Below are 24,368 nucleotides of genomic sequence, written 5' to 3'. Positions count from 1 at the left end.
AAAACTGAGGACGGATCAATAACATAGTTACTCCACAATACTATCCTAAATGACAGTGAAAAGGTCTGTTACATTTAAAAAATATATAAAACATGCATCCTGTTTGCAATACGGCACTAAAGTAAAATTTCAAAAAAACGTGGCAAATAAATTAACTTTGTCCGGAATACAAAGCGTTATGTTTGGGGGAAATCCAACACAACATATCACTGAGTACCACTCTTCATATACTGTATATAAAACCTTTTTAAGTTTGACTTTTTTGGGTGGCTGCATCATGTTATGGGTATGCTTGTCATCAGCAAAGACTAGGGAGTTTTTTTAGGATAAAAAGAAATGGAATAGAGCTAAGCACTGGCAAACTCCTAGAGGTTCAGTCTGCTTTACACCAGACACTGGGAGATTAATTCACCTTTCAGCAGGATAATGCCCTAAAACACAAGGCCAAATATACACTGGAGTTGCTTACCAAGATGACATTGAATGTTTCTGAGTGGCCTAGTTACAGGTTTTGTCATCAATCGGCTTGAAAATCTATGGCAAGACTTGAAAATGTCTGTCTAGCAATGATCAACAACCAACTTGACAGAACAAATATTGTACAATCCAGGTGTGCAAAGCTCTTAGAGATTTTCCCAGGAAGACTCACAGCTGTAATCGCTACCAAAGGTGTTTCTACAAAGTATTGACTCAGGGCTGTGAATACTTATGTAAATGATATATTAATGTATTTCATTTTCAATAAACTTGCAAAATGATGTAAAAGCATGTATTCACTTTGTCATTATGGGGTATTGTGTGTAGCTGGGTGAGAGAAAAAATCAATTTAATCCATTTTAAAGGCTGTAACACAACAAAATGTGGAATAAGTCAAGGGGTATGAATACTTTCTGAAAGCAGTGTACACAGTAACATACAGTACAGATGTAGCAGCTCTGTATTGTGATTTACAAAGTACTTAACTGTGATACTAACTGTAGCTGTCTTCTGATTGGTTAAAGTAGTGTGGTGGGACTAACTCCAACTTTGTTCTGATTTGGTTAAAGGAATGTGGTTGGACGTTGGCCCATGATGTCTTTGCGGTGGACTTCGCTGCGTCTCTCCCTCGTTTCCCTCCCGTCAGCGTCCACTCCTCCGCTCATCTGTCCATCCTCTCTTCGGTGACCCCTGTCACTCTCTCCTGGGACTTCGGTGACCTTTCACCCCGGGTCAACGCTACGGAAACGGTCGACATGACAACGCGTCATAAATACGCTGTCCCTGGGCGCTACCCTGTCAGTGTCACCGCCTGGGCCGGACCCAAGGAGGTAACCCTTTATCATTTAGTTCTATCATTCTATAGGTAATTCTATCGTTCTATCATTCTAGAGGTAATTCTATCATTCTATCGTTCTAGAGGTAATTCTATCGTTCCATCGTTCTAGAGGTAATTCTATCATTCTAGAGGTAATTCTATCGTTCTAGAGGTAATTCTATCGTTCCATCGTTCTAGAGGTAATTCTATCGTTCTAGAGGTAATTCTATCGTTTTATCATTCTAGAGGTAATTCTATCATTCTATCGTTCTAGAGGTAATTCTATCGTTCTAGAGGTAATTCTATCGTTCTATCATTCTAGAGGTAATTCTATCGTTCTATAGGTAATTATATTGTTCTATCATTCTAGAGGTAATTCTATCGTTCTATCGTTCTAGAGGTAATTCTATAATTCTAGAGGTAATTCTAATGTTCTATCATTCTAGAGGTAATTCTATCATTCTAGAGGTAATTCTATCATTCTAGAGGTAAATCTATTGTTCTATCATTCTAGAGGTAATTCTATCATTCTAGATGTAATTCTATCATTCTATCATTCTAGAGGTAATTCTATCATTCTAGAGGTAATTCTATCATTCTAGATGTAATTCTATCATTCTAGAGGTAATTCTATCATTCTAGATGTAATTCTATCATTCTAGAGGTAATTCTATCATTCTAGATGTAATTCTATCATTCTATCATTCTAGAGGTAATTCTATCATTCTAGATGTAATTCTATCATTCTATCATTCTAGAGGTAATTCTATCATTCTAGAGGTAATTCTATCATTCTAGAGGTAATTCTATCATTCTATCATTCTAGAGGTAATTCCAGTATGGAGAAGGAAAAAAAATGTATGAAATGAAATGTATGTATTCACTACTGTAAGTCACTCTGGATAAGAGCGTCTGCTAAATGACTAAAATGTAAATGTAAATGTAATTCTATCATTCTAGAGGTAATTCTATCATTCTAGAGGTAATTCTATCATTTTATCATTCTAGAGGTAATTCTATCATTCTAGAGGTAATTCTATCATTCTAGAGGTAATTCTATCATTCTAGAGGTAATTCTATCATTCTATCATTCTAGAGGCAATTCTATCATTCTATCATTTATCATTCTAGAGGTAATTCTATCGTTCTATCATTCTAGAGGTAATTCTATCATTCTAGAGGTAATTCTATCATTCTATCATTCTAGAGGTAATTCTATCGTTCCATCGTTCTAGAGGTAATTCTATCATTCTAGAGGTAATTCTATCATTCTAGAGGTAATTCTATCATTCTATCATTCTAGAGGTAATTCCAGTATGGAGAAGGAAAAAAAATGTATGAAATGAAATGTATGTATTCACTACTGTAAGTCACTCTGGATAAGAGCGTCTGCTAAATGACTAAAATGTAAATGTAAATGTAATTCTATCATTCTAGAGGTAATTCTATCATTCTAGAGGTAATTCTATCATTTTATCATTCTAGAGGTAATTCTATCATTCTAGAGGTAATTCTATCATTCTAGAGGTAATTCTATCATTCTAGAGGTAATTCTATCATTCTATCATTCTAGAGGCAATTCTATCATTCTATCATTTATCATTCTAGAGGTAATTCTATCGTTCTATCATTCTAGAGGTAATTCTATCATTCTAGAGGTAATTCTATCATTCTATCATTCTAGAGGTAATTCTATCATTCTATCATTCTAGAGGTAATTCTATCATTCTAGAGGTAATTCTATCGTTCTAGAGGTAATTCTTTCATTCTAGAGGTAATTCTATCATTCTCTCATTCTAGAGCTAATTCTATCGTTCTATCATTCTAGAGGTAATTCTATCATTCTAGAGGTAATTCTATCATTCTATCATTCTAGAGGTAATTCTATCATTCTAGAGGTAATTCTATCATTCTAGAGGTAATTCTATCGTTCTTACCTTGGATGTTAAAGAGCTGAAAACCTTTTTAGTCTTGTACACTGTAAGTTACAGTACACACAATACACAGAACCCATGCTTGGATGTGTGTGAATGTACCAGAATATGTGTGTGTCCAGGTGTGTGTACGCAGGGAGGTGAGAGTGACTCTGCCCCCTCGGTTGGAGCTGCACTGCCCACCGCTGACCGTAGCCAATCAGAGCCTGGGGGTAAGACTGGTCAGCTGGGGGGGCGAGGGCGTGGCGGTGGATTGGAGGATCACTAAGGACGGACAGGAGGCCGCCAGAGGTCAGAACACACACACACACACACACACACACACACACACACACACACACACACACACACACACACACACACCACACACACACACACACACACACACACACAGTCTCGTCCTCCTCTGTGAGTGCCTGTGAAGTTTTCTCTCTTTCATATTCTGTTCTCTCTGTTTCTCTTCAACTCTGGTGTGTCCATCAATGGCTCTGAGAAAGAGAGGCTGGCCACACTACAAACCAGAAAATAAAGTAAAGGAGAGAGAAGAGGAAGACGGAGGTAGAGAGAGAGGCTGGCCACACTACAAACCAGAGAATAAAGTAAAGGAGAGAGAAGAGGAAGACGGAGGTAGAGAGAGAGGCTGGCCACACTACAAACCAGAGAATAAAGTAAAGGAGAGAGAAGAGGAAGACGGAGGTAGAGAGAGAGGCTGGCCACACTACAAACCAGAGAATAAAGTAAAGGAGAGAGAAGAGGAAGACGGAGGTAGAGAGAGAGGCTGGCCACACTACAAACCAGAGAATATAGTAAAGGAGAGAGAAGAGGAAGACGGAGGTAGAGAGAGAGGCTGGCCACACTACAAACCAGAGAATAAAGTAAAGGAGAGAGAAGAGGAAGACGGAGGTAGAGAGAGAGGCTGGCCACACTACAAACCAGAGAATAAAGTAAAGGAGAGAGAAGAGGAAGACGGAGGTAGAGAGAGAGGCTGGCCACACTACAAACCAGAGAATAAAGTAAAGGAGAGAGAAGAGGAAGACGGAGGTAGAGAGAGAGGCTGGCCACACTACAAACCAGAGAATAAAGTAAAGGAGAGAGAAGAGGAAGACGGAGGTAGAGAGAAAGCATCTGGCGTTAGAGGACAGGGTGGGGATGAAAAACAGAGATGTTACTTTAGTCTGGAATAGTGGCTAGTAGTCTTAAAGTAATGCTTTAGTCTGGCTGTCTGGCTGTCATATTAGAACTTTCTCTTCTCTATCTCTCTGTTCTCTCTATCTCTTTCTTCTGTCTATCTCTCTATCTCTCTTCTATATCTCTCTATCTCTCTCTTCTCTCTCTCTCTCTCTCTCCTCTCTCTCTCTCTCTCTCTCTCTCTCTCTCTCTTCATCTCTGCCTCATTGATAGTGACATATGTGTCTTGTTTCTCTCTCAGCCTCTAAAAGCCCAAGTTGAAATTATACTTGTGTCTGTTTGAAAAAGTCAACATTTCATTGGCAAAGCGAAAGTAAACAAAAAAATGGAATGTCAAAAGATACCGTTTACCTTCTCCCTCTCTCTTTTTCTGTCACTCTCGTTCTTTCACCACCTCTGCCCTTCCTTCTTCCTCTTTCTCTCTCCTCTCCTCTTTCTCAATTCATCACATTTTGTTGGTATGACGAGGTATTATCTTATATTGGAAGGAAACGGCACACAGAAACAGCACAGTTGTGGTATTTACAACAAATAACATTGATCTCTCTCCTCTCGTCCCCCACATCCATTCCCCCCCCAGCCACACCATTTTGTCCCAGGGATGCAGTGTTCCATGCAGACTCGTCCCAGTGCTTCCAGTTGGTTCCAGGGGAGTTCAGCTGGTCCGAGGCCAGGCGACAGTGCTCCTCTACAGGGGGAGACCTGGCCGTGGTCCGCACTGACGCCCTACGCAGGCTGCTGGCCTGCAGAGTCACACAGTGAGTAGTGGGAAGAGGAGGGGGTGGGGGGCTGGTGTGTGTGTGTGTGTGTGTGTGGTGTGTGTGTGTGTGTGTGTGTGTGTGTGTGTGTGTGTGTGTGTGTGTGTGCTGTCACACATTAAGTTGGCTGGTGTAGCTCTGTTTATGGCTTCCTACAGTGAGACATAGTTACACACACACACACACACACACACACACACACACACACACACACACACACACACACACGTTCAAAAGCTTATTTTTATTGGCCAGTCTCAGATATGGCTTTTTCTTTGCAACTCTGCCTAGAAGGCCAGCATCCCGGAGTCGCCTCTTCACTGTTGACATTGAGACTGGTGTTTTGCGGGTACTATTTAATGAAGCAGTTGAGGACTTGTGAGGCATCTGTTTCTCAAACTAGACCGTCTAATGTACTTGTCCTCTTGCTCAGTTGTGCACCGGGGCCTCCCACTCTTTCTATTCTGGTTAGAGCCAGTTTGCGCTGTTCTGTGAAGGGAGTAGTACACAGTGTTGTACGAGATCTTCAGTTTCTTGTCAATTTCTTGCATGGAATAGCCTTCATTTCTCAGAACAAGAATAGACTGATGAGTTTCAGAAGAAAGTTCTTTGTTTCTGGTCATTTTGAGCTTGTAATCGAACCCACAAATGCTGATGCTCCAGATACTCAACTAGTCTAAAGAAGGCCAGTTTTATTGCTTCTTTAAATCAGCACAACAGTTTTCAGCTGTGCTAAAATAATGCAAAAGGGTTTTCTAATGATCAATTATCCTTTTAAAATGATAAACTTGGATTAGCTAACACAACGTGCCATTGGAACACAGGAGTGATGGTTGCTGATAATAGGCCTCTGTACGCCTGTGTAGATATTCCATTAAAAATCAGCCGTTTCCAGCTACAATAGTCATTTACAACATTAACAATGTCTACACTGTATTTCTGATCAATTTGATGTTATTTTAATGGACAGAAAATGTGCTTTTCTTTCAAAAACAAGGACATTTCTAAGTGACCCCAGAGTTTTGAACGGTAGTTTATATACATTCATTCCAAGATGGCGTAGCAGTTCAGACGTCCTTTACCCTCCTCTTGTCGTGTCCCGTGTATATATATATTTACATATTTTTCTTCACATATCTTTTTTAATTTTTTCTTCTAAAACTCAACCTCAAAGCACTCTCCTGCAACCCGCCTCACCAATTTAAAAAAGAAAGTATTATTTACCTCAAATCTGAAATCCACAACAGAAGCTAGCCAGAGGTTAGCCATTTTCACTGGCTAACGTTGGAGTTCAGCTAGCCACGGTTAGCTGTCCTCAGCTATCCATTAGCTCGAAAAGCTATCGCCAGTTTTTGTACAGCGCGACTCAGACCAGAGCATACCAGACCTATTCTCTCTCCTTTCCCCGATTTCTACCGCAGGCTCTGGACATTTACACCTGGATCTTGCAGCTAACTAGCTGCTACCTGAGTGACTATTGGCAACGTCGGTCCCGGAATTAACACACATTATTCCTGAGCTAGCCAGCTGAAGAGTTCCGTCAGCCACTCGTGGGCTTTTCCTGAGCTAGCCAGCTGAAGTGTCTCCTGGGCTACAATCACCTATCCTGACCCGTTTTACTGCCGATGCGGAGCCCCATCGGGCCTTCACGACTGGACCACCGACGTTATCTGCCCGAGGGACTTATCCAACTGGCCCCTCCGTCGCGACGTAACCTGATCGCCCATCTGCGGCCGGCTAATCGTTAGCTGTCTTATCGGCCGCGATCTGAATAGGTCTATCGGACACTTTTCTTGGGCCACTATAACTAACTATTCTGCCAACTTGGACTGGTCCCCCCTTCCACACGGAACCCCACTAACCCACAGACGGAAACGCACGAGGTGGCTAAAAACAGACCTCCCTCCATCTTCCACCAGCTTGCTACCTATGGCCCGGCTAGCTGTCTGAATCTCACTGGACCCTTTGATCACTCGGCTAAGCATGCCTCTCCTTAATGTCAATATGCAATGTCCATTGCTGTTCTGGTTAGTGTTTATTGGCTTATTTCACTGTAGAGCCTCTAGCCCTGCTCATTATACCTTATCCAACCTCTCAGTTCCTCCACCCACACATGCTATGACATCTTCTGGTTTCAATGATGTTTCTAGAGACAATATCTCTCTCATCATCACTAAATGCTTAGGTTTACCTCCTCTGTATTCACATCCCACCATACCTTTGTCTGTACATTATACCTTGAAGCTATTTTAGCGCCCCCAGAAACCTGCTCCTTTTACTCTCTAATCTGGACGTCATAGACGACCAATTCTTATAGCTTTTAGCCGTACCCTCATACTCATTCTTCTCTGCTCCTCTGGGGATGTGGAGGTGAATCCAGGCCCTGCAGGGCCTGGCTCCACTCCTACTCCCCAGGCGCTCTCTTTTGATGACTTCTGTAACCGTAATAGCCTTGGTTTCATGCATGTTAACATTAGAAGCCTCCTCCCTAAGTTTGTTTTATTCACTGCTTTAGCACACTCTGCCAACCCGGATGTCCTAGCTGTGTCTGAATCTTGGCTTAGGAAGTCCACCAACAACTCTGAAATCTTCATCCCTAACTACAACGTTTTCAGACAAGATAGAACGACCAAAGGGGGCGGTGTTGCAATCTACTGCAGAGATAGCCTGCAGAGTTCTGTCCTGCTTTCCAGGTCTGTACCCAAACAATTTGAACTTCTACTTTTAAAAATCCACCTCTCCAAAAACAAGTCTCTCACCGTCGCCGCCTGCTGTGGTTCCGGAACTCCAATTTGAGCAGCAGCAGCTGAAAAATGAGCTCCTACAAATATTGAAATTTACATGGTTTTTAGAGTGAAGTACATCGGAAAAAAGCAAAAGAAAACTGCAAGACTGAATAGGAGAAAAAACAAGCAACAAACAGAGAAGATAGGCTTTTGAAAAATAACTATTTTTCATAAAATTGTAGTAATCTTAGCTAGCTGAATTGTTTACCAGTTGCTAAGCAGTTGCTAGGGACTCTTTTGGAAGAAGCTAGCTAGCTAACGAAGAACAACAAAGAATATCTAGTTAACAGAAGAAAAGAAAGAGAAAATCAGGACAGAAGAAAAAGGATATCAAAGTGAAACAGTTCTCTAAAGACACAAGAGACAATAATACAAGAAACAACACTTCTGTAGCTTGTCAACTATGTGTCTGTCTATCCCTGGTCTCTCCCCTCTGCACAGGCCATACAAACGCTTCACACCGCGTGGCCGCTGCCACTCTAACCTGGTGGTCCCAGCGCGCACGACCCACGTGGAGTTCCAGGTCTCCGGCAGCCTCTGGAACTGCCGGTCTGCTGCCAACAAGGCTGAGTTCATCTCAGCCTATGCTACCCTCCAGTCCCTAGACTTCCTGGCGCTGACGGAAACATGGATTACCACAGATAACACTGCTACTCCTACTGCTCTCTCTTCGTCTGCCCACGTGTTCTCGCATACCCCTAGAGCATCGAGCCAGCGGGGTGGTGGCACTGGAATCCTCATCTCTCCCAAGTGGACATTCTCTCTTTCTCCCCTGACCCATCTGTCTATCTCCTCATTTGAATTCCATGCTGTCACAGTTACCAGCCCTTTCAAGCTTAACATCCTTATCATTTATCGCCCTCCAGGTTCCCTTGGAGAGTTCATCAATGAGCTTGACGCCTTGATAAGTTCCTTTCCTGAGGATGGCTCACCTCTCACAGTTCTGGGTGACTTTAACCTCCCCACGTCTACCTTTGACTCATTCCTCTCTGCCTCCTTCTTTCCACTCCTCTCCTCTTTTGACCTCACCCTCTCACCTTCCCCCCCTACTCACAAGGCAGGCAATACGCTTGACCTCATCTTTACTAGATGCTGTTCTTCCACTAATCTCATTGCAACTCCCCTCCAAATCTCCGACCACTACATTGTATCCTTTTCCCTCTTGCTCTCATCCAACACTTCTCACTCTGCCCCTACTCGGATGGTATTGCGCCGTCCCAACCTTCGCTCTCTCTCTCCCGCTACTCTCTCCTCTTCCATCCTATCATCTCTTCCCTCTGCTCAAACCTTCTCCAACCTATCTCCTGATTCTGCCTCCTCAACCCTCCTCTCCTCCCTTTCTGCATCCTTTGATTTTCTCTGTCCCCTATCCTCCAGGCCGGCTCGGTCCTCCCCTCCTGCTCCGTGGCTCGACGACTCACTACGAGCTCACAGAACAGGGCTCCGGGCAGCCGAGCGGAAATGGAGGAAAACTCGCCTCCCTGCGGACCTGGCATCCTTTTACTCCCTCCTCTCTACATTCTCCTCTTCTGTCTCTGCTGCTAAAGCCACTTTCTACCACTCTAAATTCCAAGCATCTGCCTCTAACCCTAGGAAGCTCTTTGCTACCTTCTCCTCCCTCCTGAATCCTCCTCCCCCTCCCCCCCCCTCCTCCCTCTCTGCGGATGACTTCGTCAACCATTTTGAAAAGAAGGTTGACGATATCCGATCCTCGTCAAGTCAAACGACACCGCTGGTCCTGCTCACACTGCCCTACCCTGTGCTTTGACCTCTTTCTCCCCTCTCTCTCCAGATGAAATCTCGCGTCTTGTGACGGCCGGCTGCCCAACAACCTGCCCCCTTGACCCTATCCCCTCCTCTCTTCTCCAGACCATTTCCGGAGACCTTCTCCCCTTCCTCACCTTGCTCATCAACTCATCCTTGACCGCTGGCTACGTCCCTTCCGTCTTCAAGAGAGCGAGAGTTGCACCCCTTCTGAAAAAACCAACACTCGATCCCTCCGATGTCAACAACTACAGACCAGTATCCCTTCTTTCTTTTCTCTCCAAAACTCTTGAACGTGCCGTCCTTGGCCAGCTCTCCTGCTATCTCTCTCAGAATGACCTTCTTGATCCTAATCAGTCAGGTTTCAAGAGTGGGCATTCAACTGAGACTGCTCTTCTCTGTGTCACGGAGGCTCTCCGCACTGCTAAAGCTAACTCTCTCTCCTCTGCTCTCATCCTTCTAGACCTATCTGCTGCCTTTGATACTGTGAACCATCAGATCCTCCTCTCCACCCTCTCCGAGTTGGGCATCTCCGGCGCGGCCCACGCTTGGATTGCGTCCTACCTGACAGGTCGCTCCTACCAGGTGGCGTGGCGAGAATCTGTCTCCGCACCATGCGCTCTCACCACTGGTGTCCCCCAGGGCTCTGTTCTAGGCCCTCTCCTATTCTCGCTATACACCAAGTCACTTGGCTCTGTCATATCCTCACATGGTCTCTCCTATCATTGCTATGCAGACGACACACAATTAATCTTCTCCTTTCCCCCTTCTGATAACCAGGCGGCGAATCGCATCTCTGCATGTCTGTCAGACATATCAGTGTGGATGACGGATCACCACCTCAAGCTGAACCTCGGCAAGACGGAGCTGCTCTTCCTCCCGGGGAAGGACTGCCCGTTCCATGATCTCGCCATCACGGTTGACAACTCCCTTGTGTCCTCCTCCCAGAGTGCTAAGAACCTTGGCGTGATCCTGGACAACACCCTGTCGTTCTCCACTAACATCAAGGCGGTGACCCGATCCTGTAGGTTCATGCTCTACAACATTCGCAGAGTACGACCCTGCCTCACACAGGAAGCGGCGCAGGTCCTAATCCAGGCACTTGTCATCTCCCGTCTGGATTACTGCAACTCGCTGTTGGCTGGGCTCCCTGCCTGTGCCATTAAACCCCTACAACTCATCCAGAACGCCGCAGCCCGTCTGGTGTTCAACCTTCCCAAATTCTCTCACGTCATCCCGCTCCTCCGCTCTCTCCACTGGCTTCCAGTTGAAGCTCGCATCCGCTACAAGACCATGGTGATTGCCTACAGAGCTGTGAAGGGAACGGCACCTCCATACCTTCAGGCTCTGATCAGGCCCTACACCCAAACAAGGGCACTGCGTTCATCCACCTCTGGACTGCTGGCCCCCCTACCTCTGAGGAAGCACAGTTCCCGCTCAGCCCAGTCAAAACTGTTCGCTGCTCTGGCACCCCAATGGTGGAACAAGCTCCCTCACGACGCCAGGACAGCGGAGTCAATCACCACCTTCCGGAGACACCTGAAACCCCACCTCTTTAAGGAATACCTAGGATAGGATAAAGTAATCCTTCTAACCCCCCCCCCCCCCCCCCCTTAAAAGATTTAGATGCACTATTGTAAAGTGGTTGTTCCACTGGAAATCATAAGGTGAATGCACCAATTTGTAAGTCGCTCTGGATAAGAGCGTCTGCTAAATGACTTAAATGTAAATGTAAATCTATAGACCCCCCTCGGCCCCTAGCTGTGCTCTGGACACCATATGTGAACTGATTGCCCCCCATCTATCTTCAGAGCTCGTGCTACTAGGTGACCTAAACTGGGACATGCTTAACACCCCAGCCATCCTACAATCCAAGCTTGATGCCCTCAATCTCACACAAATTATTAATGAACCCACCAGGTACAACCCCAAAGCCGCAAACACTGGCACCCTCATAGATATCATCCTAACCAACGTGCCCTCTAAATACACCTCTGCTGTTTTCAACCAAGATCTCAGAGATCACTGCCTCATTGCCTGCACCCGTAATGGGTCAGCGGTCAAACGACCTCCACTCATCACTGTCAAACGCTCCCTGAAACATTTCAACGAGCAAGCCTTTCTAATCGACCTGGCCCTGGTATCCTGGAAGGATATTGAACTCATCCCGTCAGTAGAGGATGCCTGGTTATTTAAAAAAAATGCCTTCCTCACCATCTTAAATAAGCATGCCCCATTCAAGAAATTTAGAACCAGGAACAGATATAGCCCTTGGTTCTCCCCAGACCTGACTGCCCTTAACCAACACAAAAACATCCTGTGGGGTTCTGCATTAGCATCGAACTGCCCCCGCGATATGCAACTTTTCAGGGAAGTTAGAAACCAATACACACAGGCAGTTAGAAACGCCAAGGCTAGCTTTTTCAAACAGAATTTGCTTCCTGCAACTCAAACTCTAAAAAGTTCTGGGACATTGTAAAGTCCATGGAGAATAAGAACACCTCCTCCCAACTGCCCACTGCACTGAGGATAGGAAACTCTGTCACCACCGATAAGCCCACTATAATTGAGAATTTCAATAAGCATTTTTCTACGGCTGGCCATGCTTTCCACCTAACTACCCCTACTGCATTCAACAGCACTGCACCCCCCACAGCTACTTGCCCAAGCCTCCCCCATTTCTCCTTCTCCCAAATCCATTCAGCTGATGTTCTGAAAGAGCTGCAAAATCTGGACCCCTACAAATCAGCTGGGCTTGACAATCTGGACCCTTTATTTTTTAAATTATCTGCCGAAATTATTGCAACCCCTATTACTAGCCTGTTCAACCTCTCTTTCGTGTCGTCTGAGATTCCCATAGATTGGAAAGCAGCTGCTGTCATCCCCCTCTTCAAAGGAGGTGACACTCTTGACCCAAATTGCTACAGACCTATATCCATCCTACCCTGCCTTTCTAAGGTCTTCGAAAGCCAAGTCAACAAACAGATTACCGACCATTTCGAATCCCACCGCACCCTCTCCGCTATGCAATCTGGTTTCAGAGCTGGTCATGGGTGCACCTCAGCCACGCTCAAGGTCCTAAACGACATCGTAACCGCCATCGATAAGAAACAATACTGTGCTGCCGTATTCATTGACCTGGCCAAAGCTTTTGACTCGGTTAATCATCACATCCTCATCGGCAGACTCAGTAGCCTTGGTTTCTCAAACGATTGCGTCGCCTGGTTCACCAACTACTTCTCTGACAGAGTTCAGTGTGTCAAATCGGAGGGCCTGCTGTCCGGACCTCTGGCAGTCTCTATGGGGTACCACAGGGTTCAATTCTTGGGCCAACTCTTTTCTCTGTATACATCAATGATGTCGCTCTTGCTGCTGGTGAATCTCTGATCCACCTCTACGCAGACGACACCATTCTGTATACATCTGGCCCTTCTTTGGACACTGTGTTAACAACCCTCCAGACGAGCTTCAATGCCATTCAACTCTCCTTCCGTGGTCTCCAACTGCTCCTAAACACAAGTAAAACTAAATGCATGCTCTTCAACCGATCGCTGCCTGCACCTGCCCGCCTGTCCAGCATCACTTCTCTGGACGGTTCTGACTTAGAATTTGTGGACAACTACAAATACCTAGGTGTCTGGTTAGACTGTAAACTCTCCTTCCAGACTCACATCAAACATCTCCAATCCAAAGTTAAATCTAGAATTGGCTTCCTATTTCGCAACAAAGCCTCCTTCACTCATGCTGCCAAACATACCCTCGTAAAACTGACCATCCTACCGATCCTCGACTTCGGCGATGTCATTTACAAAATAGCCTCCAATACCCTACTCAACAAGCTGGATGCAGTCTATCACAGTGCCATCCGTTTTGTCACCAAAGCCCCATATACAACCCACCACTGCGACCTGTACGCTCTCGTTGGCTGGACTTCGCTTCATAATCGTCGCCAAACACATTGGCTCCAGGTCATCTACAAGACCCTGCTAGGTAAAGTCCCCCTTATCTCCGCTCACTGGTCACCATAGCAGCACCCACCTGTAGCACGCGCTCCAGCAGGTATATCTCTCTGGTCACCCCTAAAGCCAACTCCTCCTTTGGTCGTCTCTCCTTCCAGTTCTCTGCTGCCAATGACTGGAACGAACTACAAAAATCTCTGAAACTGGAAACACTTATCTCCCTCACTTGCTTTAAGCACCAGCTATCAGAGCAGCTTCCAGATCACTGCACCTGTACATAGCCCATCTATAATTTAGCCCAAACTACTACCTCTTCCCCTACTGTATTTATTTATTTTATTTATTTTGCTCCTTTGCACCATATTATTTATATTTTAACTTTGAACTTTCTTCAAACTACAAATCTACCATTCCAGTGTTTTACTTGCTATATTGTATTTACTTTGCCACCATGGCCTTTTTTGCCTTTACCTCCCTTATCTCACATCATTTGCTCACATTGTATATAGTCTTATTTTTTTCTACTGCATCATTGATTGTATGTTGTTTTACTCCATGTGTAACTCTGTGTTTTTGTATGTTGTCGAACTGCTTTGCTTTATCTTGGCCAGGTCGCAATTGTAAATGAGAACTTGTTCTCAACTGGCCTACCTGGTGAAATAAAGGTGAAATAAAAAACATACACACTGCTAGTTGTTAATTTCTTGTTTTGGTTGTTTTTGTTTTTCTCCTCCATCTTGTCTTTCTGTTTAAAGAAACGATCTTGTGCGATTTGTTTCATTAGTCCATTGTTGATATATTCCCAAGATGTTTTTCTTGTCAGCAATCAACTTTTCAAGATATGTAACTTTTAAAAAAGCAGAAATCATCCCCGTATGATCCATTTTGTGTTTTTAAATATATGAAGTATGTAGGATATTGGCCTGTTGGGAACTACAACTCCCTACTACATCACGTAGTTTGTCCTTGACCTGATTTATCTCTAGAGGAACTGCGCATTGAGCACTCAGAAACAATTAGAATTGAACTGACGTGGGTAAATTAGTTGTTTAAAATAAAAAAGGAAAAATAACAGAAATGTCAGTTAATTGCTCAGCGCTAGTAGCAGTTGGGAAGAAATGAGTTGTAATTAGTTGTAACACAGAGGATTGTATCTGACATCAGTGGGTGGTCCTGGCTGTACAGCTACAAGGTGTTACACCGTCTGAGAAATGAAGAAATGAGTTGTAATTAGTTGTAACACAGAGGATTGTATCTGACATCAGTGGGTGGTCCTGGCTGTACAGCTACAAGGTGTTACACCGTCAGAGAAATTAAGAAATGAGTTGTAACACAGAGGATTGTATCTGACATCAGTGGGTGGTCCTGGCTGTACAGCTACAAGGTGTTACACCGTCAGAGAAATGAAGAAATGTATTCAGGGGAAATGTAATATGTTCTAGAACGTGTAAGGTAAGTGTTGGTCTAGCTGGTCCACGTGCAGACTGGCTCTCACACACACACACACACACACACACACACACACACACACACACACACACACACACACACACACACACACACACAGGGTTCTCTGTTCTGGTCTCTACCAGTCATATAAACACAGCTGCACCACAACCATAGGAAGAGTCCTCCACAGTTCACTGTGTGTGTGTGTGTGTGTGTGTGTGTGTGTGTGTGTGTGTGTGTGTGTGTGTGTGTGTGTGTGTGTGTGTGTGTGTGTGTGTGTGTGTGTGTGTGTGTTTCACTGCTCCACACCCATCATTAATCTGAGGGCTGAGGCTCTGCTCTTAAGAGGTCGGGGGGATATGCTGTTGAAAAGTCTGCAGATGGTTGAACATCTACAGTATAGATGGACTACAGTCTACCTGGTTGAACATCTACAGTATAGATGGACTACAGTCTACCTGGTTGAACATCTACAGTATAGATGGACTACAGTCTACCTGGTTGAACATCTACAGTATAGATGGACTACAGTCTACCTGGTTGAACATCTACAGTATAGATGGACTACAGTCTACCTGGTTGAACATCTACAGTATAGATGGACTACAGTCTACCTGGTTGAACATCTACAGTATAGATGGACTACAGTCTACCTGGTTAAACATCTACAGTATAGATGGACTACATACAGACTACACTCTTCTCTCCTCCTCTCCTCTTCTCTCCTCCTCTCCTCTTCTCTCCTCCTCTCCTTCTCTCCTCTTCTCTCCCTCCTCTTCTCTCCTCCTCTCCTCTCCTTCCTCTCCTCTCCTCTCCTCTCCTCTCCTCTCCTCTCCTCTCCTCTCCTCTCCTCTCCTCTCCTCTCCTCTCCTCTCCTCTCCTCTCCTCTCCTCTCCTCTCCTCTCCTCTCCTCTCCTCTCCTCTCCTCTCCTCTCCTCTCCTCTCCTCTCCTCTCCTCTCCTCTGCATCTTATGTAAGAACCCACTTCTTCATTGTTTTCTTTTTTGGCACAAAGACCTCATTTTCTCTCCCCTCTATTTTCCCCAGTTCTAGTTTTCTCCAGATGTGAGTATTTGGCTGCTGGAGCCCTACAGAGAGACGTTTGAAAAATAACAAGAGAACGGGTGTGTGTGTATCGAGAATTGGAGAAATCGAGACGAAAAGAGAAGAGAGGGGAAGCGGGAGAGACATTTGAAAAATAACAAGAGCAACGGGTGTGAGTGTGTAACGAGTGAAGAGAGTGTATAACAGCGAGTGAAAGAGATACAACCAATTGGAGAGAGAGAGAGAGAGAGAGAGAGAGAGATGAACTATGCTCTGTAATAAAGGCCTGTTGTGCTGTTCAAACGTTCAGAGAGCAGAAACAACCATTCCATGTGGAACTCTGCACAGGAGTTAAAGTGGATCAGGAAGCACTGTGCCTGAGTTTTCTCTTCGGCAGTCTGAGTTTTCTCTTCGGCAGTCTGAGTTTTCTCTTTGGCAGTCTGAGTTTTCTCTTCGGCAGTCTGAGTTTTCTCTTCGGCAGTCTGAGTTTTCTCTTCGGCAGTCTGAGTTTTCTCTTCGGCAGCCAGAGTTTTCTCTTCCTGGTGGGAAAAAGGAGCTTTTGAAACTAAATGGTGTCGTGACACAGTTTAGAAGTAAATCCTGTAACACACACACACACACACACACACACACACACACACATGTACACACACACACACACACGCACACACACACACACATGTACACACACACACACACACATGTACACACACACACACACGTACACATACACACACATGTACACACACACACACACACACACGTACACATACACACACGTACACACACACACACACATGTACACACACGCTGTAGACCTTAGTGTGACCCTAGTGTTCTGTTACCACACGTAACTGATGTGTGTGTGTGTGTGTGTGTGTGTGTGTGGTCTCCTTCGCTAACGTGTGTGTGTGTGTTCTTTAAACGTGTGTGTTTTCTATAGTGTGTGTGTCTAAGGTGTGTGTGTTCTCTACCCCCTACAGGGAGCGTGGTGTTTGGTTGGGTCTCAGTGACGTGGACTCTCCAGGCTCGCTGCGCTGGGTGGGCGGCTCGGAGGCGCTGGAGGGCGAGGGCGGAGGGAGAGACCGGGCTACGCTGGTTCGGGGGAAAGTGTGTGTGTCTCTAGACCACACAGCTCTGCCCAGCTCACACCCCTGCAGCACTAAACGGGCCTACGTCTGCCAGTACAGCCCCCAAGGTAGGAGACTAGACACACACACACACAGATGTTAGAGAACACACAGATAGATAGATACACTCTCACACACACACACACACACACACACACACACACACACACACACACACACACACACACACACACACACACACACACGCTTAGCGGGGCCACTCTGCCAGATGTGTATCTGTTTACTCTTCCATTACAGCAGCTGCAGCCCCCCCCACCGCGACTGTCTCTCACACTGTTACATACCCTCTCAACAGGGCCATCAGGTCCTGATGTGACATGTTGTAATCACACGGTATACAAAGAGGAACACACACACCAAGGTTGAGGAACAGTCACATATGTAGGAATAAACCTTTTACACGCTCTTATTTATCAGTTGTACTACTAGATTGGTGTTTTCTTCAGTAGTACTAATAGGATAATGTTTTCTCCAGTAGTACTACTAGAATAGTGTTTTCTTCAGTAGTACTAATAGGATAATGTTTTCTCCAGTAGTACTACTAGGATAGTGTTTTCTTCAGTAGTACTAATAGGATAATGTTTTCTCCAGTAGTACTACTAGAATAGTGTTTTCTCCAGTAGTACTACTAGGATAATGTTTTCTCCAGTAGTACTACTAGGATAATGTTTTCTCCAGTGGTACTACTAGGATAATGTTTTCTCCAGTAGTACTGCTAGGATAGTGTTTTATCCAGTAGTACTGCTAGGATAATGTTTTCTCCAGTAGTACTACTAGATTGGTGCTTTCTCCAGTAGTACTAATAGGATAATGTTTTTCTCCAGTGGTACTACTAGGATAATGTTTTCTCCAGTAGTACTGCTAGGATAGTGTTTTCTCCAGTAGTACTACTAGGATAGTGTTTTCTCCAGTAGTACTGCTAGGATAATGTTTTCTCCAGTAGTACTACTAGATTGGTGCTTTCTCCAGTAGTACTAATAGGATAATGTTTTCTTCAGTAGTACTACTAGGATAATGGTTTGTCCAGTAGTAATACTATGATAATGTTTTCTCCAGTAGTACTACTAGGATAATGTTTTCTCCAGTAGTACTACTAGGATAATGTTTTCTCCAGTAGTACTACTAGGATAATGTTTTCTCCAGTAGTACTACTAGGATAATGTTTTCTCCAGTAGTACTACTAGGATAATGTTTTCTTGATATTGGTCACATTCAAAATTGATTGAATTGAGGTCTAAGGTCTGTTGACTGCTTTAAGTTATTTGCCTGCTGCACATGCAAGTGCACACACACACACACACACACACACACACACACACACACACACACACACACACACACACACACACACACACACACACACACACACACACACACACACACACACACACACACACACACAAGATCAGGGGTGTGTGTTTCAGTTCAGTCAACAGAGACATCTATTCTTCCATCTTCTCCTCTGTCTTCGAGGACACATAGGTAGACAGACCAATAACACACACACACACAGAGAGATGGCAGAGAGAGGGAGGAGAGAGAGAGATGGCGGAGGGAGGGAGAGAGAGATGGCGGAGGGAGGGAGAGAGATGGCGGAGGGAGGGAGAGAGAGAGATGGCGGAGGGAGGGAGAGAGAGAGATGGCGGAGGGAGGGATAGAGAGTGATTACGGAGGGAGGGAGAGAGAGAGAGAGATATGTATATTATTAATTATAGATAGTGAATCTGCTTATTGGGCGATTGATATTCTGCCAAGAACACTATCTACACACATACCCACAAGCACACACACTCCGCTAACACACACACACACACACACACACACACACACAAGCACACACACACACAATCGCTGATTGCAAACACTGCTCATCTCCAAAATATTTACCCACAACTTCAGCTCTTGTGCTTTCTCTGCCAGCTCTCTCTATCTCTCCCTCTGCCAGCTCTCTCTATCTCTCCCTCTGCCAGCTCTCTCTATCTCTCCCTCTGCCAGCTCTCTCTATCTCTCCCTCTGCCAGCTCTCTCTATCTCTCCCTCTGCCAGCTCTCTCTATCTCTCCCTCTGCCAGCTCTCTCTATCTCTCCCTCTGCCAGCTCTCTCTATCTCTCCCTCTGCCAGCTCTCTCTTTCTCTCCCTCTGCCAGTTCTCTCTTTCTCTCCCTCTGCCAGTTCTCTCTTTCTCTCCCTCTGCCAGTTCTCTCTATCTCTCCCTCTGCCAGTTCTCTCTTTCTCTCCCTCTGCCAGTTCTCTCTATCTCTCCCTCTGCCAGTTCTCTCTATCTCTCCCTCTGCCAGCTCTCTCTTTCTCTCCCTCTGCCAGCTCTCTCTATCTCTCCCTCTGCCAGCTCTCTCTATCTCTCCCTCTGCCAGCTCTCTCTATCTCTCCCTCTGTCAGCTCTCTCTATCTCTCCCTCTGTCAGCTCTCTCTTTCTCTCCCTCTGTCAGCTCTCTCTATCTCTCCCTCTGTCAGCTCTCTCTTTCTCTCCCTCTGCCAGCTCTCTCTATCTCTCCCTCTGCCAGCTCCCTCTATCTCTACCTCTGCCAGCTCTCTCTTTCTCTCCCATCCTCTCTCATCCCTCCATCTCTTCCATTGCCTTTTGGCTTCCTGTCAGTGGAAAGTCTAGTTTAGTTTTGCTGTTTTTCATCTGTCAAGACAGAAAGCTCAATACTCTGAACTGCTTGAGTCATAAAACCAAAGGCTGAAATGACAGATGATGATGTTTCTTGTCATGATGATGTTTCCAGTGCTTCATTTGTAAATTGGGAGGTTCCGGAACCAACAGTGAGCATGACAGGGGGGAGTTCTGAGATACCAGAATGCCTGAGAAAAAACAACACCTTTTATAATAAATCCTTGCATGCATATCATCACATTTGCGTAGTGGCATAGAGCAGTAGAGTAGAGGCACTTACAGAAGTTGCACACACTGGGAACATGTTTAGTTGTTGAGGGTCCGGGAAAAGTCTGGCCTTTTATAAACTCATTTCATGCAATTCTGTAGATGACTGGAGACTGGCAGAATCTTTTTCAATAACTCACAAATGATGGACATTGCAGACTGCTTTGACCCTGACAAACTGAGAATCTGAGATCAATAAAAATCGACCTTGTCTTGTGCCCATCAATAGTCTAGACCTAGATGTGTGGAGACACAATGTGAGGAGGAAATTATAGTCCTAAAAATGCTTTCCAGTTTCACTGACTCACCTAATGATGCTCAGATCACTCACTGGTGATGGCCGATGTGTTCGTGCCAAAAGCCTCTCTCTCTCTCTCTTTACTATGTAAAACAATATTTCGAAGTTGATGAAATATTTTGTCCGCCTACAGCAGACAGATTAGTCTTCTGTTTTCTGCAGGAGACATTTGCTTTCCTACCTGTGTTTTCCTGCGATTTGTATTTGAAATATTGTGAAAGGCCTGTTTTGTCTGCATGCTGTCGTTCACTGACAGATTTGCAGAACATTCCTGACTGTAGGTCTTGTTATGGACTACAATCCACAGCAAGGCAGTTTTTAAAAGAAGCTATTGATCGTCTGTGGCTTAATGATAGGCCTTCTCATGGTGTAGTAGGACATTCTGAATGGTTTCATTTCTTTCTGAACAGACAGCAGTAATTCTGTAATTTTGCCAAATGTATTTACATTTATCAGGGGTTCTGCAGCCTCTCCAGAACCCTTCAAGCGGTTATAATTCTGTAACTAAATAAATGATGAAGTGCAACGCAGGAGAGACGGGAGTTGCAGGCTCATGTCTATCAGAACAGAGAGAGGGAGAGAGAACATAGAAAGTGAATCTCATTCTAGTTCTGTGAGAGATACAGGCTTGCTTCTCACATTCGGCCCGAATCAATTATCAGGCCCGGCCCAAATCAACTATTAGGCCCGCCTCGAATCAACTATCAGGCCCGCCCCAAATCAACTATCAGGCCCGCCTCGAATCAACTATCAGGCCCCCCCCGAATCAACTATCAGGCCCGCCTCGAATCAACTATCAGGCCCCCCCCGAATCAACTATCAGGCCCGCCCCGAATCAACTATCAGGCCCGTCCCGAATCAACTATCAGGCCCGCCCCGAATCAACTATCAGGCCCGGCCCGAATCAACTATCAGGCCCGCCCCGAATCAACTATCAGGCCCGCCCCGAATCAACTATCAGGCCCGCCCCGAATCAACTATCAGGCCCCCCTCGAATCAACTATCAGGCCCGGCCCGAATCAACTATCAGGCCCGGCCCGAATCAACTATCAGGCCCGGCCCGAATCAACTATCAGGCCCCCCTCGAATCAACTATCAGGCCCGGCCCGAATCAACTATCATGCCCGCCCCGAATCAACTATCAGGCCCCCCTCGAATCAACTATCAGGCCCCCTCGAATCAACTATCAGGCCCGCCCCAAATCAACTATCAGGCCCGCCTCGAATCAACTATCAGGCCCCCCCCGAATCAACTATCAGGCCCGCCTCGAATCAACTATCAGGCCCCCCCCGAATCAACTATCAGGCCCGCCCCGAATCAACTATCAGGCCCGTCCCGAATCAACTATCAGGCCCGCCCCGAATCAACTATCAGGCCCGGCCCGAATCAACTATCAGGCCCGCCCCGAATCAACTATCAGGCCCGCCCCGAATCAACTATCAGGCCCGGCCCGAATCAACTATCAGGCCCCCCTCGAATCAACTATCAGGCCCCCCTCGAATCAACTATCAGGCCCGGCCCGAATCAACTATCAGGCCCCCCTCGAATCAACAATCAGGCCCGCCTCGAATCAACTATCAGGCCCCCCTCGAATCAACTATCAGGCCCGGCCCGAATCAACTATCAGGCCCCCCTCGAATCAACTATCAGGCCCGGCCCGAATCAACTATCAGGCCCGGCCCGAATCAACTATCAGGCCCCCCTCGAATCAACTATCAGGCCCGGCCCGAATCAACTATCAGGCCCGCCCCGAATCAACTATCAGGCCCCCCTCGAATCAACTATCAGGCCCCCCTCGAATCAACTATCAGGCCCGGCCAGAATCAACTATCAGGCCCCCCTCGAATCAACTATCAGGCCCCCCTCGAATCAACTATCAGGCCCGGCCCGAATCAACTATTAAGCCCGCCCCGAATCAACTATCAGGCCCCCCTCGAATCAACAATCAGGCCCGCCTCGAATCAACTATCAGGCCCAGCCCGAATCAACTATCAGGCCCGGCCCGAATCAACTATCAGGCCCCCCTCGAATCAACTATCAGGCCCCCCTCGAATCAACTATCAGGCCCCCCTCGAATCAACTATCAGGCCCGGCCCAAATCAACTATCAGGCCCCCCTCGAATCAACTATCAGGCCCCCCTCGAATCAACTATCAGGCCCGGCCCAAATCAACTATCAGGCCCCCCTCGAATCAACTATCAGGCCCGGCCCGAATCAACTATCAGGCCCGGCCCGAATCAACTATCAGGCCCCCCTTGAATCAACTATCAGGCCCCCCTCGAATCAACTATCAGGCCCGGCCCGAATCAACTATCAGGCCCCCCTCGAATCAACAATCAGGCCCGCCTCGAATCAACTATCAGGCCCGGCCCGAATCAACTATCAGGCCCCCCTCGAATCAACTATCAGGCCCGGCCCGAATCAACTATCAGGCCCGGCCCGAATCAACTATCAGGCCCCCCTCGAATCAACTATCAGGCCCCCCTCGAATCAACTATCAGGCCCCCCTCGAATCAACTATCAGGCCCGGCCCAAATCAACTATCAGGCCCCCCTCGAATTCAACTATCAAGCCCGGCCCGAATCAACTATCAGGCCCGGCCCGAATCAACTATCAGGCCCGGCCCGAATCAACTATCAGGCCCCCCTCGAATCAACTATCAGGCCCCCCTCGAATCAACTATCAGGCCCCCCTCGAATCAACTATCAGGCCCGGCCCAAATCAACTATCAGGCCCCCCTCGAATCAACTATCAGGCCCGGCCCGAATCAACTATCAGGCCCGGCCCGAATCAACTATCAGGCCCCCCTCGAATCAACTATCAGGCCCCCCTCGAATCAACTATCAGGCCCCCCTCGAATCAACTATCAGGCCCCCCTCGAATCAACTATCAGGCCCGGCCCAAATCAACTATCAGGCCCCCCTCGAATCAACTATCAGGCCCCCCTCGAATCAACTATCAGGCCCCCCTCGAATCAACTATCAGGCCCCCCTCGAATCAACTATCAGGCCCGGCCCAAATCAACTATCAGGCCCCCCTCGAATCAACTATCAGGCCCCCCTCGAATCAACTATCAGGCCCCCCTCGAATCAACTATCAGGCCCGGCCCAAATCAACTATCAGGCCCCCCTCGAATCAACTATCAGGCCCCCCTCGAATCAACTATCAGGCCCCCCTCGAATCAACTATCAGGCCCGGCCCGAATCAACATCTACTTTTTAACGTTACGTTTTTTTGTGGGGGGGGCAGGGTAATTAACAAAGAGGCAATTCAAATTGACTTTGAACACTTTTATAATAATTTTTACTTTGCAAAATGTGAAAATTATTTTTCATGCCACGAGAGGTACCTGATCCGGCTAAATAGGTTCTGGAACAAAACAGTCCAAAATGTAGAGGTGCCGGTTCCTGTTCTGGCAGGATCAAATTAAGCACTGGATGTTTCTGTCATGATGATGTTTCTGTCATGATGATGTTTCTGTCATGTTGATGTTTCTGTCATGATGATGTTTCTGTCATGATGATGTTTCTGTCATGATGATGTTTCTGTCATGTTGATGTTTCTGTCATGATGATGTTTCTGTCATGATGATGTTTCTGTCATGATGATGTTTCTGTCATGATGATGTTTCTGTCATGATGTTTCTGTCATGTTGATGTTTCTGTCATGTTGATGTTTCTGTCATGATGTTTCTGTCATGATGTTTCTGTCATGTTGATGTTTCTGTCATGATGATGTTTCTGTCATGTTGATGTTTCTGTCATGATGATGTTTCTGTCATGATGATGTTTCTGTCATGATGATGTTTCTGTCATGATGATGTTTCTGTCATGTTGATGTTTC

At 46.0% G+C, this 24,368-nt stretch overlaps 1 protein-coding gene across 1 annotated transcript in view; it reads left to right on the top strand.

Annotated features, from left to right (window-relative positions):
• LOC106591398 (polycystin-1) overlaps positions 1 to 24,368 on the top strand; it is a 187,302-nt gene that overhangs the window by 37,362 nt on the left and 125,572 nt on the right. Inside the window, exons 7-11 of the mRNA XM_082958430.1 lie at positions 1,047 to 1,307; positions 3,351 to 3,519; positions 4,997 to 5,174; positions 17,160 to 17,403; positions 21,188 to 23,026. Of these exons, the coding sequence (XP_082814556.1) occupies positions 1,047 to 1,307; positions 3,351 to 3,519; positions 4,997 to 5,174; positions 17,160 to 17,403; positions 21,188 to 23,026 (2,691 nt within the window). The remainder of the gene's footprint in view (positions 1 to 1,046; positions 1,308 to 3,350; positions 3,520 to 4,996; positions 5,175 to 17,159; positions 17,404 to 21,187; positions 23,027 to 24,368) is intronic.

This window comes from Salmo salar, chromosome 12 (assembly GCF_965601325.2).
Source record: "Salmo salar chromosome 12, fSalSal1, whole genome shotgun sequence".
Classification (NCBI taxonomy): Eukaryota; Metazoa; Chordata; class Actinopteri; order Salmoniformes; family Salmonidae; genus Salmo; species Salmo salar.
This window is presented reverse-complemented; position numbering and strand designations above follow the sequence as displayed.